Source organism: Mus caroli, unplaced genomic scaffold (assembly GCF_978045245.1).
Source record: "Mus caroli unplaced genomic scaffold, Mus_caroli_1 scaffold_1, whole genome shotgun sequence".
NCBI lineage: Eukaryota > Metazoa > Chordata > Mammalia > Rodentia > Muridae > Mus > Mus caroli.
In genome coordinates this window covers 87,878,433-87,894,882 of record NW_028227256.1, presented here as the reverse complement: position 1 = coordinate 87,894,882, position 16,450 = coordinate 87,878,433, and the positions used below count along the sequence as shown (strand labels likewise).

General features: G+C 49.3%; 1 protein-coding gene and 1 long non-coding RNA gene across 2 annotated transcripts; both read left to right on the top strand.

Annotated features, from left to right (window-relative positions):
• The first annotated feature begins 2,417 nt into the window (after nucleotides 1-2,417).
• On the top strand, nucleotides 2,418-4,201 carry Hes6 (hes family bHLH transcription factor 6). Its single transcript, XM_021163423.3, has 4 exons — nucleotides 2,418-2,597; nucleotides 2,675-2,761; nucleotides 2,853-2,934; nucleotides 3,173-4,201. Exons 1-4 carry the CDS (start codon nucleotides 2,517-2,519, stop codon nucleotides 3,595-3,597), a joined length of 675 nt encoding a protein of 224 aa, XP_021019082.1. The 5' UTR covers nucleotides 2,418-2,516; the 3' UTR covers nucleotides 3,598-4,201.
• A 5,603-nt stretch (nucleotides 4,202-9,804) lies between these two features.
• Nucleotides 9,805-12,559, top strand: LOC110294748 (uncharacterized). Its single transcript, XR_002377971.1, has 3 exons — nucleotides 9,805-9,969; nucleotides 10,265-10,383; nucleotides 10,696-12,559. It is a non-coding gene; the product is annotated as an uncharacterized LOC110294748 (long non-coding RNA).
• Nucleotides 12,560-16,450: the final 3,891 nt, after the last annotated feature.

Here is a 16,450-nt window from a genome sequence, read left to right as displayed (position 1 = left end):
CAAAAAACAACAACAACAACAAAACCACCAAAAAACCAAAAAACCCACATTTCCTGACTCATGCCTTGCCTTGCCCTATCCTTCCAAGAATGCCAATGATACTGAGCTATCCACACCCCCCTCCCCGCTCCCCCAGGGCTCGATCTTTCTTCCCCTCAGTTCTAGACAACACGCTGCACCATACCCCCAACCCACACAGTGTCAGACAAAGCTTTGCAGTCTGTGATTGATTCCCAAACCTAGGAATGGACTAAGCTTACATTTCTCCTCGTGGGTACCTTTGTTTTCCCTAGAGTTCTTGGTTTTCATTGTTTGCTTGCACAATTTGCCCTTTTTTTTTTTTTTTGATCCTTCCCCCCGCCCCCCAGCCCCCCACTTCTAACTCTCCAGTCAGGGGTTCTAGTGAGCCTTGTGTAGTACCAACAGGAGCTAGCCTTTGGCCTTGCTCATCTGGATACAGGGAGAAGTACAACACAGTGTTTAAACTAGGGAGCATACACACACACACACACACACACACACACTATCAAAGGTTATTTTTGTCTACCTCAAAGTAGTGGAAATTTAAAAGTAATCGTTTTGTAATTTCATTTACTGGAAGCTGATTGCTAAACAGTAAAGTCACAAACCAGCTATGACTGGCTTCACTGCGTTCATTCCCACCCCCACCTAGGAGTCTTAGCAGTAAAAGTGGAGGACCCTCAGCAGCCCCTGGAGGGCAGTGGCAAAGAGCCAAACTTTAGCATGTTGGGAATATTCAGAATATTCCTAGTAATAAGCTGGGGGAAATGCCTGGGACCAGCACGCAAAGCAACAATTCAGAGGCAAAGGTGAGAGGGCAGGAGTGGGTCACACCAGAAAGGTGACTGACTCTGGAGACCATCAAACTTCAAACTTCTCACCCAATTCATCCTACCTGAAGCCTTTGGAGGTTCGTCTGTGGAACCACAAGGAGTCTGCCAGACACATCTTTAGGAGGGTAAGGGGTTTTCCTGCCCAACAGTCTCTGCCTGTACTTTCCCTTCCTCAAAGGTCTTCCAGCCAGGCTGACTGAAGCACCAGTTACCAAGACCTCAATGGTGCCCAGGCAGACAGCCACTGAAGTGCTTAGTGGTGTCCAGGCCTAAGGATGGAGTATGTAAAGGCTGATTAGGAGCTGGCTCCTTGTCCTGGCTCTAAAGCAGCAGCCGAAATCCAAGAACGCTGGAGCAGAGCCAGGGGTTCCGAGGGGGCGCGCGATACACACACACACAGACACACACACACACACACCTCCCGCGGCGAGGCAGGGCCGGCAGATGGACCGCCGACGACGCGGGGCTTGGGCGTCTGGCTGACACAGGCGTGCCTGTTGCAGCCTGCAGGACAAAGCCAGCTAGACAAAGGCGCGGCCAACACCTGTCGCTCCTGGCCGGGCTGCCGCTTTTCTCTGCCGAAGCGGCTGCAGCTGCCAACTGTCACGGGCATCAAGTTACTGGGGCCAGACAGCAGCCTCGGCCTGCAGGAACCAAGAATAGAAGGGGGAGGAGCTGAGAGGGACTGGGGGTAGTGGGGATGGGGGACTCTAAGGGGACTCGCGGGGAAGGGAGGTGAGCGTGGAGAGGGATTGGGGGACAGGGATGTGTGAGACCACCGCAAAGGGGATGCGGAGGAACTAGAGGGAAATGAGAGGCGCTTAGGCGGGTACGGGGTGATGAACAAGGAAGGAGAAGCTTGACTGGGGGCAGTTGGGGTGGGGCTAAAATAGACAAGGTAGTGGTTGGGTAAGTGACTTAGAGCACAGAGAAATAGAGGTTCAGTAAGAACGACCGCGGACCTTGGAGTAAGAAGGTTATAGGTGTCTTAATGGGTCCAAAAAGACACACAAGGGTCCTGCTCTTGCTGCTAAATTGGCTCGTACTTTCCCCGGACTTTGCACTCTCGCCACCGGTGACCCGAAGCCCCTTCCAGGTCCCGAGGTCATGGACTTGACTTTGGCACTGCCCTGTCTGAAGTCAGCTCTGGGACTGGAGCGCTATTCTCGAGAGCACTTTTGATGAACCAAGGGAAGCAAATGCCCTGTAAGGATGGATGGGTGAAGGGGTGGGTGGAAGGGAGGAATGGATAGATATACGGACCGAAGAATGTATAGCTAAGCCCGGGCTTACAGGCAGGCAGGTCTGGCCTCATAACTCAGCGGAGGGAAGTACAAGCACATCAACAAGAGAGAAGCCGGAGGTCACTGCCCAGGAGTCCAGCCCGGCCTTAGTGGCAGGAGGTCCGGCTGTGGGCTCCGCCCCGCCAGCTGCCAGAGACCCGCGGGGCCTGACAAAGCGCGCCGCTCTCATTGGCTGCAGGCTGCCTCACGGCTGGCCTCTCCGGCCACGCACAGCCAATCGGTGCATTGACATGTAAATAAGTTGCTATAAAAAGGGCGGGGTCCCGCGGGCCGGAAGACTCGGGAGAGCTAGTGGGGCCTCCGGGCTACGACCCGCCTCGCTGAGTGGTTTGCACTAGGGCGCCGGGCTCCGTAGACCATGGCTCCGTCCCAGGCGCCCAGCCGGGACCGTGCAGGCCAGGAGGATGAGGACCGCTGGGAAGCACGGGGGGACCGCAAGGTGCGGACAGGGGCTGCGGGTGGATGGGCTTCGGGGAGGCTGCGCGGGCCAGGGGGCTCAGTAGCCGCTTCCCACAGGCCCGGAAGCCCCTGGTGGAGAAGAAGCGACGCGCGCGGATCAACGAGAGTCTTCAGGAGCTGCGGCTGCTGCTGGCCGGCACCGAGGTGCGACGGGAAAGGTGCGGAGGGTGGGGGGCGGCTTCAGGGTGCACCCCGGAGCGCACGGCCCGACTCAACTCCCTTCCCCTCTGCGCAGGTGCAGGCCAAGCTAGAGAACGCCGAGGTTCTGGAGCTGACCGTGAGGCGCGTGCAGGGCGCGCTGCGAGGCCGGGCGCGCGGTGAGTGGCTGCGGGGATCGAGGGCGGGGGCGCTGACCGGGCACGCCTGCCACCCAACAGCGGGACACGTCGGCTCCCGGAGCCCCGGTCCTATCCATGGCGAGGGCTCCCCCCAGAACGGGACACGCTACTGTGTCTCCTGGGTGAGCCCCGAACCCGCGGAGCGGATCGTCCGAGCCACGATAGTCACTGCTCACGGTGCGGGACGCTGCTCTCTTCTTCCCACCCTCCTGCACAGAGCGGGAGCAGCTGCAGGCTGAAGCAAGCGAGCGCTTCGCTGCTGGCTACATCCAGTGCATGCATGAGGTGCACACGTTCGTGTCCACGTGCCAAGCCATCGATGCCACTGTCTCAGCTGAACTCCTGAACCACCTGCTAGAATCCATGCCGCTGCGCGAGGGTAGCAGCTTTCGGGATCTGCTGGGGGACTCCCTAGCTGGGCTGCCTGGAGGCTCTGGGAGGAGCAGCTGGCCTCCAGGAGGGTCCCCAGAGTCCCCATTGTCCAGTCCCCCAAATCCCGGGGACGACCTGTGTTCTGACCTAGAGGAGATCCCGGAGGCTGAACTAAACCGGGTACCTGCTGAGGGGCCGGATTTGGTGTCTACATCCTTAGGCAGCCTGACTGCAGCTCGCCGGGCCCAGAATGTGTGGAGGCCTTGGTGACCAACACTTACCAGGGACCTGTGAATGGTGACTGCCATCCTTAAGTTTGCTTCCTCCCTGGGTATCAGATGAGGTGGAGACAGCCCAGGATGCCCCCCAGGTATGCCCTCCCCACTCTCCAACGGATGACTTGAATGGCAACCCTGATGGCCAGCCCCTGCAGGTCCCTAGCACTATTTTTTTTTTTTTGAGGGAATCAATTTCGTGGACCCTAGAGCTCTGGATGGTGGCTGGGGGGACCGGGGTGTGCACTAAAGAAAGATGGGAGACTCTTGGAGAGCTGCCAGGGCTCCCTCATGTTCACCTCTTTCTGCCTTTTGGGCATTCTGAGGATCTAGGGCAGAAGTGACCAATCTTGAGACTGAGTATTAGGGTCCTGGGCAGGGACACACAGGCCACAGCAATCCTGACCTGAATAGAAGTTCAGATTTGCTACTTTGGCTATGAGACCAGGGCGGGCGGGCATATTCTGCAGTCACTGATGCTGCTCCCCGTTTGTAACACAGTTGCGCGCACGCGTGCGTGAGTTTGGTTACCATCCCATCGATGCTTCAACCGGATTAAATAAAGAACTTTGGAGTTACTTGCTCCTGGTGTACTGTCATTGATGTGTCCGATGTGTGAATGTTCAACTGCATCCAACACTGGTGTATACCTTTTTGAAGGGCCCACCCTTTGTTAGCAAATTGTATTCGTTTGGTGCTGATAGAGATGTCCTCACTACTGGCCAGGTCCTCTGTGCTCCCCCACTTTCCTAGGAGTATGTGTCCTTGAGGATTCCACTAGCATCAGGCTTGTCTCCAGGGTAACTAAGCCGTAGGGAGAAGCTCTGTCCTTGTACTGTTCTCTCCTGAGCTCCCAGGACTAACGCTGGTGGCTAGTTGCTAGTTCTTTGCCTTGGGCCCAGGCAAATTGGGCCTGAGGTTAGGTTAGACTCTGGAAGTCAGAATCCTCAGGAAGGAAGAAGTGGATAGGATGGGTATGTAGTATGCCTACAGATAATCAGTTGGCAGCAATCACTGGCACCATTAGAGAGCCTCCTTCCCTCCAGGACCCCAATGCACATGGTTTTCACTAGGCTGCAAGCAGGCTTTAGGATTGTCATCTTAGGTTATGTGCCTTTAAGAGCATCTTTCTCAAAAGCTTCAGTGTTTTAGGATTTTGGGGTTCATCTCTATGCCAGGTTAGAAATCCATGCAACTTAATCTTAGCATTGGGGCTGAGCTGTGGGCATCTGGGGGAATGGAAATGTTATTCCTGGGATTATTTTCTTTACCTCAAACTAGTGTAGAGTTCCAGGGGGACATAGATAATGGGCCCTCTTGCGTGGCTTCTATCATTATCGAGAGGACAAAGCACTGATGTCACTGTTGAAGGCATTGAAGGAGCACCTCGCTCTGATCTCAGCACTTGCATCTTTCCACAGGCCCCTGGACAAAGGGGAGGCCTTACTCCTTCTGCAAGGAGACCTGGAATAAATGTGCCAATGGGCCCAGGACCCACTCAAGGTCAGAAGCCACTGACAGAGCTCCAGCCCTGTGCTCTTCCAACCCAGAGCCAACCTCTTTGTGATCCTTAGCCCACTGTCTCTTTCTCAGAAGTGGAAATGGCTTCCAGAGCGACAACTACTGTTGGCCTCAGCCGGGAAGTGTTTTTACCTAAGGCATGGTCTAGGAGCACAAGTTCTGTTTTCAGCTACCCCATTATTTCATTCACCCTGCATCCCCTCTCTGCAGTCCCTAGGCTTCCTCCCAGGCCTCAGACTTAAAGCATTTGATGCCCTAGTTTCCCCTGAAAAGTGCCACCTGGCCCCAAACCTCTGATCCTTTATTTTCTGTAACAGCCAAAACAAGTGACCACAAACTTGGTGGCTTAAAACACCGAGCATTTCCATAAGTTGGGAGTCCAAATCAGGGTTTCAACAGGCAGGGTTGTGCTGTGTGATGGCTATTCTTGATTGCCAACTTGACTACAGCTGGAATTAATTAAAACTCAAGCAGCTGGGTATACTTCATTTGAAGTGGGGAGACCCACTTTTCATCTTTTGAGATAGGAAGATCCACCTTTAATCTGAGCCACACCTTGGTGGCAGCCTGTGTGAAGGACATGGAAGAAGGAAGCTTGCTTGCTTTGCCTGCTTGCTCTCCCACTCACTGGCAAGCTCATTCCTTCGCTGGCACAAGAACCTTCAGGATTACAGTGTATACTGAAGACTTAGCTGAGACATCCAGTCTCATGGACTGAACAACTGCTGGATTCTTGGGCCTTCTATTGGTAGATAGCCATTGTTGGACTAGCTGAACCACAGCCTGAAAGCCATTCTTAAAAATCCTCTTTATCTATATCAATCTATATAGATTTAGATTCATTCTATATGTTCTGCTCTTCTGCAGTGCCCTGATTTTGGTAGCTGAAGTGGTTCTAGAACAACAGGAGTCTAGGGATGGATTTTCTTAAGTATCTGGAACAGGCCTTCCAATTTGCCAACACCTACAGTTACCAAAGCCTCTCTTCTTACTGACACTTTGGAAGAATGCTGAAACCCCACGATGCAAACTACTTTACAGATTTAATGAGACAAATGCATTTGATTATTCTGATCACCAATTGAGAGGCAACAGATTTGGTGAGCCTACCTGTAAAATTTTAACAATTTGTGGAAAAATAAGGAAAATGATGGTGCCGGTGGGTATTCTGTCATCTTTGGAAAAAGTGACCAAGGAGAAGAATGGGCTCCATGGTCAAACTAAGCAACTTCTAGCGTCTCAGAATACAGCGAAGGACAACCATGAACTCTGTGATAAATTGGCTGGCTCTAGAGGCACATACATAATCTAAAGATTTCTAAGTGTGCCCTGGAAGAGAATCTTCTCTCCGGCAGTGACAGAGCTCAAGTATTAGAAAAAAATCAAACCAGAGCTCTCATTATAAGGTTGGCTGAATTACAGCAAACATTCAAGTCCCAACCTCAAAGAGTGTCGGTGGTTAAGGGGAGGGCATTAGCTGGTAAAGAGGGGGACCCTGTAACGTGGGATGAAGATGTGTGGGAGGGTGAGAACACTGAACCCTCAGAGTTTTACAAAGCTAAGTAAAAATCAGAACCCTAGGAAGTCGTCTCTCCATCCTCAGAAGATGTGAGCCCACCCCTGCCTCTTGAAATACTGTTTTTTCCACCTTTGACTGAGAAAAGTAATCCTTCACTGTCTGCTAAAGTAGCAATGTCGGGTAAGATAATATTGATGTGGCCCTGGTAGCAGTGACAGAAGTCTGTTGGGTTTTTTAGAAAGAAAGAAAGAGAGAAAGAAAGAAAGAGAGAGAGAGAAAGAAAGAGAAAGAAAGAAAGGAAAGAAAGAAAGAAAGAAAGAAAGAAAGAAAGAAAGAAAGAAAGAAAGAAAGGAAGGAAGAAAGGAAGGAAGAAAGGAAGGAAGAAAGAAAGAAAAGACAAGAGAAATAAAAATGAAGGCTGGAGAAATGACCCAGTTAAGAGCACTGACTGCTCTTCCCAGAGGTCCTGAGTTTAATTCCCAGCAACCACATGGTGGCTCACAACCTTCTGTAATAGGATCTGATGCCCTCTTCTGGTGTGTCTGAAGACAGCTACAGTGTATTCATGTACATAAAATAAATAAATAATTCTAAAAAAAAAAAAAAAAGAAGAAGACAAGAAAAGAAAGAAAGAAAAATGAGAGTCAGATGGTGGTGGCACACTCCTTTAATCCTAGCACTTGGGAGGCAGAGACAGGTGGATCTCCTAGTTCAAGACCAGCCTCATCTACAATGCAAGTTCCAGGACAACCAGGGATACACATAGAAACTGTACCTCGAAAAACAAACAAACAAACAATAAAGCAAAACAAATAAGCCAAGCTCTAGGCAGGTCATCAGAGGATGGTCTCCAATGTACCTCAAAACACACAAGCCACATATGCCAACAACAATGGACCCTTCCAGTGACCATGCCTCCCAACCAAGGTCTTCTGGCCTGGCTCTCCCCTTGCTGACCATTGAGTACCTAGCACCCTGGTTGACCTGGCTAAATAGAACTGAGTCTGTGACCAGCTGGCCAACATTCCTCCCAAGGAACATCTGCTACCGAGCCAGCACCGAGTCACTGTCCTTGCCACTAGTGGCTGAGGGTGTGATACCTTGCTGTGCAGTCAGAGTTGCAACTTGATACGTGCCCCTTGTGTCTGTGAGGGAATCCTGCCTGCAGATATTAGTAGCATCACTTAGAGCTGAGTTGCTTGGCTGTTACGATTCATTTGTGAGTCATCCCCTCTTTGCTATGTGTGAATTCAACAACAACAACAAAACACCTGTTTGCATCTCTGTGACACAGAAGTCATGTTCAAGACACAGTCCTATCTCCATGTGCAATGTAACCTCTCCTGGGTTATCACTCCCTTATCCAAAACACTTTTTTTTTTTTAATCTCTCTCCATCCTAAATTCTACCGGTGTAAATGTTGCAGCTCAGAAGGGAAAGGCTCCCCCTACAGAGAGGTATTACAGCTCTTACAGCTCTGCTCCAGCTTGTGGGGGAAGATTTTCCCCTGATGCCAATGTAACAGCTCAGTTGAGGCATGGGGAGGCTTCCTAGAGAAAGTGTTACAGTTCTGCTCAGAGAGGTATCCTGGCAGTCTCAGAGCCAAGGACTACCACAAAGTCACATTGTACAAAAATAAAACCTCACACAAGAGATTTGTTGGGGGTGGGGGAACTGCTAAGGCAAGAAGCAGTAGTGAACTGGACCAGAAGGCAGGGTTTTTTATACTGTGCTTCTGTGGCAAGCTTAGGCAGGACTGGTGGGATTGTGTTTCTTGGCCTTGGGGTTAAGTCAGGGTCAGGGTGTTTTTCCTTCCCTCCTTTTACCTACAATTCCCTACTCTACCTTGTTGCTCTCCCCACCCAAGTACCCCATGAGCCCCATCTATCCACTTTCTCTCCAAACTGGTAGCTCCTTACATCCTGACCACTTACAGCCATGTCAGATGAGTATCACAAACTACCAGGAACACCACTCATGGTTGCCTGAGTGCACTTGCCAGATGATACTTCTTGGCACCTCGATGGTGGGGAGAATCCTGTGGCTGTAAGATGTCCCAGTGGTAAAGGCACTTGCCAGTACAAGCCCAGTGTTAGCCCCAGATGGAAGGAGAAACCCAACTCCACAAAGTTGACCTTTGACTCTCTTTTCTCTCTTTTGTCTGTCTCTCTCGTCTCTCATCTCTCTCTCTCTCTCTCTCTCTCTCTCTCTCTCTCACACACACACACACACACACACACACACACACAATAATTTAAAATATATTTTTTAATCTTGAGCTGCCAGAAATAGTGGCACAGACCTTAATCCCAGCACTCAGGAGGGAGAAGCAAACTGTGAGTTCAAGGCCAGCTTGTTCTACACAGAGTTCCAGGACACCCTGGGCTATCTGTCTAAAACACAGTAATAACTAACTAAACAAACAAACAGACAAACAAACACATAAATAAATAATCTTAGGAGGCTGGAGAGATATCTCAGTAGTTAAGAACACTGGTTGCTTTTGCAGCGAACCCCCAGTTCGGTTTCCAACACTCACAAAACTGCTCACAAACATCTGTAGCTCAAATTTCGGGGCATTTAGTGCTGCCTTCTGACCTCCGTTAGCACCAAGCATTCACAAGACATGCGCGCGGTGAGCAAATATGCAGATATATTAAATACTTTTTTTTTTTTTTTTTTTTTTTTGGTTTTTCGAGACAAGGTTTCTCTGTATAGCCCTGGCTGTCCTGGAACTCACTCTGTAGACCAGGCTGGCCTCGAACTCAGAAATCCACTTGCCTCTGCCTCCCGAGTGCTGGGATTAAAGGCGTGCGCCACCACACCCGGCTTAAATACTATTTTTAAATAAAAAAAAATTGCAGACACTCGCGATTTCCTTCTTTTCCTGTCATCCCACTTCCTGTCAGTCTACCATTTGTAAATCCATCTCCACTGTGTTCCTTGTCACTGTAGTAGCCCATCTTGGGGAACCCGGAGGAACTGAGAGATGGAGGGGCTGTAGAGCCTAGCCAGGAATTAACGAGCCACAGGTTCAGAGCCTCTAGGTGGGGAACCCAAACCTCAGCCCCGCCCCTCCTGAGAGCTGCGGCGGGCCCTCCTGTAGCGGGCAGTTCCCGTGTGCGTGCGCTCCCAGAAACCTGTGCGCGAGCAGGTGCCAACGGTGCCAACGATGCCAACGGTGCCAAGGGCGCCAGAGGAGCTGACAGCCGAAGGAGGAGCGGCCGCGTTCTGCTGAGCTGCCGAGGGATCAGGTTTGCCAGAGGAGGAGCGCGCATGGCACTGCATCTCCGAACTCCCCAACACCATGGAGGTGGTTTACTGTTGGTAGGTGTCCCTCTCATCTCCAGACCCAACCCCTTTCACCTTCAACCATCTTAGCTATGTCTGTAGCTACCTAGGTCTGTAGCCACACCGTGAACCTTCCCTGTGCACTGCCACAACTGAAGCTCCAGCTTTCTTTCCTATCCCTCTACCTAGGAAGCTTGCTCTCACCCCAAATTCCCCTGCTACCCAGCAAGCCAGTCCCCACCCTCCCCCTCCGCCCACGCAATGGGGTGAGCCAGAAGCCATAGTGTAGCCCTTTTAGGGCAGGTGACTTCCCCTGGTCCTTCTGTTGCAGGATCTGAGCAGCCACTCACTGGGCAGCACCTTAGCTGCTGTATTCACCGTGCTGAAGGAGGCTATGGGCATCCTGCCCAGAGAAGCAGGATGTCCAGGATTGTGCCTACCTTCAACTAGGTGCGTGCTCTATGGGAGGAGGACCAAGCTGAAGAGCCTGGGAATGGGAGGTTGAGTGCCCTTCTTTCCTGTTTCTCCCTCCAGTGCTCCCAGTCAGCTTCTGCTGGTCTTGAGTGGTAGTTGAGGAGGAACCACCCAGTCCACAGAACTGAGAGTCTACTGTGGCAGCCCTGGGCATCCTCTCTTTACAGAGGAATGTGGCGATGCTGGGCAAAGGCAATGGGGGGAAGAGAAGGACCATTGCCTATGGGATGGAATGTAAGAGCTTCAGGATTGGCCCTGAGCCCAAACTTCTGTTTGTTTTCTATCTAGGATGTAGTGGGAACTTGAAACCTGAGACTTCCAGACGATGCTGGCCACCAACTGGTGCCTCACACAGAAACCCCACGGGTCCTGCCAGCACTGGACCCTTGCTCTTTCTCCTGTAGCTTTGCCTTGGCTCAAGACCCATCTGCACCAGTTCTATGGTCTCTGGGAGCTCCTTTGGAGGCCTGGCTGTCCCTGTGCTCTGCAAGAGCAGACAAGATGTGGGTCTTGCTGGATTCCAACCAGGCCTGAACTCTCTGCATGAAGGAGGAGACTGGAGTCTCTCCATCCAATTTAGGAATTCTGTGAACAAATCAACTGGAGACAGCCTGTTTTCTCTTTGTGACCAGGAGGAGTTTCAGCAGGAAATTCAGCCTAGTCCTGGGGGCCACAGCATCTGACTTAAGAATGTAGTTTCAAAGGGGATGATACTTTCCAAGCATCAGTGTGTCAGACATGAGGCTAGGGCAGAGTAATGAGCATGGTGAGTGTTGAGGAAAAGCTGAGATGCCCTCCGATAGGCAAGCCCCAAGGAAGGCTGCCTGAAGGAAGCAGCCCATCAGTCCTACAGGCTGTGGTCATGGAGGTGGGCAAGAGTGACAGAGGACTGGGTTTGTCTTTCAGATTTCTGATTTCCACAGCTAATCGCTATAGTAACTTAATCCCTGAGATAAAGCTCCTGTCCTCCAAACGTGGAAGGGAAATGGGCATGAGGGAAGCAGCTTGTCCTTGGAGGGAGGCTGGCTATGTCGGAAGGATTCAGCAATTCTGTCTTTCTGTGGCTCCACTAACCTCCTTTCCCACTGGGTACAGCGCTTGTGCCTTCTTCCCTTGTTCCCGCGAGGCTTCCTGGCAGCAGCTTCTTCAGAACTGGAGGTCTAGGTTGACTCCATCCCATCCAGTTATGTTCCCTACTGTCCTGTGGTGGAGGTGCCAGTAGGGCAGTACCAGAGCAAAGATGGGACATGGCACCTGTGCACAGAAACCCTCAAGGGGTTCACCTTGGGTCAAGAAAATCAGCCAGAGATGTCTGTTGCTGTGTAACAAACTACCCCACAATTTAGCAGCTTAAACATATAGTGTTATCTCTGGTGGTGTCCCACTCACAGGCTACAGTCTGAGTGTGCTCTGGCCATGGTCTCTCATGTGAAGGCCCAGCCAAGAGGAGATGCTGTAAAGTTGACAAGATTTCAGTTCCTTTCCGGAAAACCCACAAGGGTCTTATTTTCTGCTTTTTGGCTGGAGGCTTCGCTGACTTTTTTTCTGCTTTTTGGCTGGAGGCCTCACTGACTTCTTTGCCTATCCACAGTGTGTCTCCCAATATGACAGGTGCCCCCCCACCACCTGTTTAAGCAAGAGAGAGCAAATGAGGAAATGGGCTCTGTCGTCCATTTGACTTCATAAGAGAAATTCTGGAATGTTTTGTTTGAGTTGAAGGCCATACATACTAAAAAGAAGCAGGTCCACACTGGACTACATACACCAGGAAAAGAAAGGTGGAGGACTACCTCATGGGTCATCTCCATAGCCTGCCACGACACCATCCAAACCCTGTTAGTGTCCTCACCTGGGAACACTACTGTGCTCAGTATCTTGCTACCCTAGTGTGTCACTTTTTTAAACACTGAATTGTAATACCCTAAGATATACCCAGGGAGTCAGAGGTACATTCTTGTTAGAGCTGCCGCTGGTATCTGTTGACCCCTTTACAAGGGAGTTGATCCCTTTGAATTTCCCTGTGTGGCATAAGGCATCTAAAGCTAGGTTGCTAGGCTGTTGCTAAGACAAGATTGGGTGCACTCACCCTCAGAGCTCCCTAAGGCTTTGATGAAGTTGGAACTTCCCTTGTACCTGCTCTAAAGCCACCAGTCCTGCAACAGGATGTTCCATCATCCCATGGCAATCTCTTAGAATTTCCCTGTTTAAGGTCCATGAAGCACTGGCACCTTTGGTTATTCTGTCTATAGAAGTAAACTCTATCAAGGCCTTTTTGTACTGGGGATAAAATGTACGAGGGATGAAACCTATGTTATATATGAGAAACCGCATCCACTTCTGCCTGAAGCCCATCTCTTTACTGGTGAACCTCAATCTCTGATTTGCTCTGCTTGACAAAATAGAAATACTGGAATAGCCAGAGAGTTACACTGTACCTTCCCTTGCTCAGTGCCAAATTCCTTTCTGCCTCCGTCGTCCTGCTCCTTCAGATATCTGAACCAGAATCACCTTGACCACCCATCGAATCGGCAGGCCATCAATGGAAGCCAGACATGGAACTGTCTTGTTCCTCGAGCGTACAGCAAAGTTGATCCACATTGTAGGTCTGCACCTGAATGCACCATTCTGCATTTGCAAAACCTAGCCCCGTCACACCTGGTCAGCCCCAGCACTAAAACAGCAATCACTTGTTGCTAGGATGGTAAAATAGCATAGCTCTTGTGGAAAAAATTCAGTGGTTTCTCAGACTACACAATTACCATGTGACCCTGTGTGGTAATCCTAGGCATATATGAGAGCTATAGCACAGTTTTAACATCTGTGTCCACAGAACTGACAGTATGCCAAAGGTGGGAGCAACTTGAAAATGCAACAGGTAAACAGATGTAAGCAAGCATGACCAGTCTATGCAATGGGACATTATCAATGGAGAATGATGTTCAGATATACGTGCACATGGATCATAAAACACTAAATGAAATAAATGCAGGACAAATAGTGTAAGATTCTACTAATAGGAGGCACCTGGGAGGCAAAGTCACAAGGTAGAATAGGACAAACTGTCTCAAAAAGTCAATGAGCGTTACCCGGAGCAGGTGTGGTGGGGAGTGAATATGACATGCATAGCTGCAATTCTCAAAACATTAAAATGGAAAGTACAGGGACAGCTCTGGTACTAGATTGTATGTCACTAGAGTCAGTAGGGCCTGAGAGAATGGAGCTGATAAATGAGGCAGACTACAGTCTCATGCAATAGCCAACTTTACTCAGAGCATCAGTTTATTTTGAGGGTTAAGAATCACGAGTAAAGTGTACACAAGGACAAGATGCACTTGGCAAAGATGTGTTTTTCCATAGAGGCATATAAATATTTAATTGCTAACAGCAGCGAGCAATGAGTGCTCTGAAGTAAACTCACTACACCTGGGAGGAGCTCAAAAACACATTCCAAGACCAATTCTGTGTTTTGAAGAAACCGGTCGCAAGACTTTTCTCACAAGCACTCAGGATTCTCACAGGACTCCATTCTTGGACCATGTTCCTACAGTGATGCTTTGTGACATAATGAATGTGCTTAGCACCATGATCACACAATCAGGGCTGAACTTGTAACTTTGATGTGCACTTGATCATAGTTCACCAGTTGAGATGGTGGCACGTGTCTGTAATCCACTTGGAAGAACGTGGCAGGAGGACTGCTCCAGGTTTCAGGCCACCCTGGCCTACATGTTAAATTTTGACTTAGATTACACAGGACTTCAATAAAACACAAGCCAACTAAGATTACAACTATTGACAATATAGCTCAATATAGTCATAAAGATGGCTTTTGACCCAACAATCCAATCTTTGAGCATTTTCCAATAGAAATGAAAACCTGTGTGCACCAGATGGATATAGAATGCTCATAGCAGCACTGTGGGTAACAGCTCCCAGACAGGTCAGAACCTCCATAAGAGCAGATAGACAAGGAGTGATGTATTTAAATGGATGCCTATGTAAATGGATGGATTACAGTTTCGACAATGTGGGTGAATGCTACAAAGATGATGTTGAAGGAAAGTCAGTTGAAAGAGCATGCTGTATGTTTCCCCGTGGTTTTCCACTCATGCAGTTCAAGTCCAGGCAAATTCCAGGGCAGAGCGCTAACGGCACTCTCCTCAGGAGGTCATGCCTGCTTTGTGTGTGTGTAGAGTGCCAGAATCTTTTATTCTGGATCTTTGTTATATGGCTATGTTTGGTTTATGAAAGTCATTTAGCTTTATGATTCATGTACTTGTCTGTAATTAGAATTTGACTTCAAAGTTTAACCACACACATGTTAGAATGATTAAACTCCAGAGGACTGAGAACAAATGTTGGCATGCTGGCACAGATGCAAAGAGCAGGCACTCCCAGGATGGGTGGGAAGGTAAAATGGAACAGCCACATTGGAACACACTGATAATTTCTTCCAAAACTAAATATGTTTTCACTATACAACCAAACAAACATACTCTTCTCGTCTAGTCAAAGAAGCAGAAAACTTAAGTCCACACCAATGTCTGCACACAGGCATTGTGATGCCTGCCATTGGCTGGCAACTTTGACTGGATTAACAGATGTCTACAGAATTAGTAAAATGCATTGTGGGGGGAGGGCAGGAGAGTGTGTGCTTTCTGAAACAATTAGATCACAAGGTTCTGATCTAGTGAAAGCTTTAACTCATTGGCAGGTTTAACATTTTAATAGATTGTTGGCAGGTGGTGGGGTGGTGGGAAGTGGATACTGAAGAAAGTAGGTGACTGGGAACTTGTCCTTTTGGATTATGTTATCTTGGTCCCTTTCTGATGTCCTTCCACTCTGTTTCCTATACATCATGAACTGAAGTCCCTCCCCTACCACATACTCCTATTGCCATGCTTTCTGCCCAAGTATCTTAAGTCAAGCAACAGACTAAGGAAAACATGTGTAGGAGAGAAAATGAAATCTGTCAGGGAGTTGAGGTACTGTGATTACCCATAACCCGTTCTTGGGACTTAGTGGAACCCAGAGATCTATTGGTGGTAGGAAAATTAATAAGTCATGTCCAAAGGTGTAGCAGTTCAAGCCTGATGTGCATGGAGATTATGAAGGGAAAGAGGACGGAAGAGAACTTAGGGTCAGGTCAGAATTCCAATTGCCAGGGGTGGTGACACAGATTTATATATAGTCCTAGTACTGGGGAGGTTAGGCATTGTGAGTTCAAGTCCAGCCTGGCCTACTGAGCAAGTTCTTGTCTCCACAAAAGATTTTATTTAACAGCCAGAAGTTGAGCTGTAAACCAGGTAGAGATGGAGTAATGATTAGAAGTAAAACCTGGAGAGATGTCCATACATATGAGGGAAAGATAGGCCACATGGCAAACACTGCCAGAATTCATGTGGAATAATGGCCGACGAGTCTATTTGCAGGAGTGGGAAATCAAGTTTAGTGTGGTGATTTGAATATGCTTGGCCCTCAGAGTGGCACTATTAGGAGGTGTGGCCTTGTTGGAGGAGGTGTGATCTAATTGGTGGAAGTGTGTCACTTTAGGGATGGGCTTCAAGACCCTCCTTCTAGCTGCTTGAGGAAAGTCTGCTCCCGGCTTCCTTTGGATGAAAATGTAGAACTCTCAGGTCCTCCAACGCCGTGCCTACTTGAATGCTGCCATGCTTCCTGCCATGATAAAGGACTGTATCTCTAAACCTGTAAGCCAGCCCCAATTGCTGTCTTTTATAAGAGTTACCTAGGTCATGGTGTCTGTTCACAGCAATGGAAACCCTAAGACACTTAGCAAGAGCTGCTTTAAAGACATAGTGAGTGATGTCAAGTTGGGAGGGGCTGAGAAGTGTGTGAGACATATGGACAAGAGACAAAGTACTGTTATTTCAAAATCCTACATCTGTCAAGGAAGAGACAGTTCTGTCTGAGTGCAGTAGAGACTTCAAACAGTGGCTTGGAGGTCAGCTGGGTGGATCCACCTATTGCAGCTAGAGAATATCTGGTTTACATTTGCAAGGAAGCAATGACTTGTTACCTACTG

What these genes read in the sequence shown, in the direction of transcription:
- Hes6 (XM_021163423.3), top strand. Translation starts at nt 2,517, where the DNA reads ATGGCTCCGTCCCAGGCGCCCAGCCGGGACCGTGCAGGCCAGGAGGAT. An exon ending in TGCTGCTGGCCGGCACCGAG is followed by an intron (nt 2,762 to 2,852) that starts GTGCGACGGGAA and finishes CCCTCTGCGCAG; the next exon opens with GTGCAGGCCAAGCTAGAGAA. An exon ending in GCTGCGAGGCCGGGCGCGCG is followed by an intron (nt 2,935 to 3,172) that starts GTGAGTGGCTGC and finishes CCTCCTGCACAG; the next exon opens with AGCGGGAGCAGCTGCAGGCT.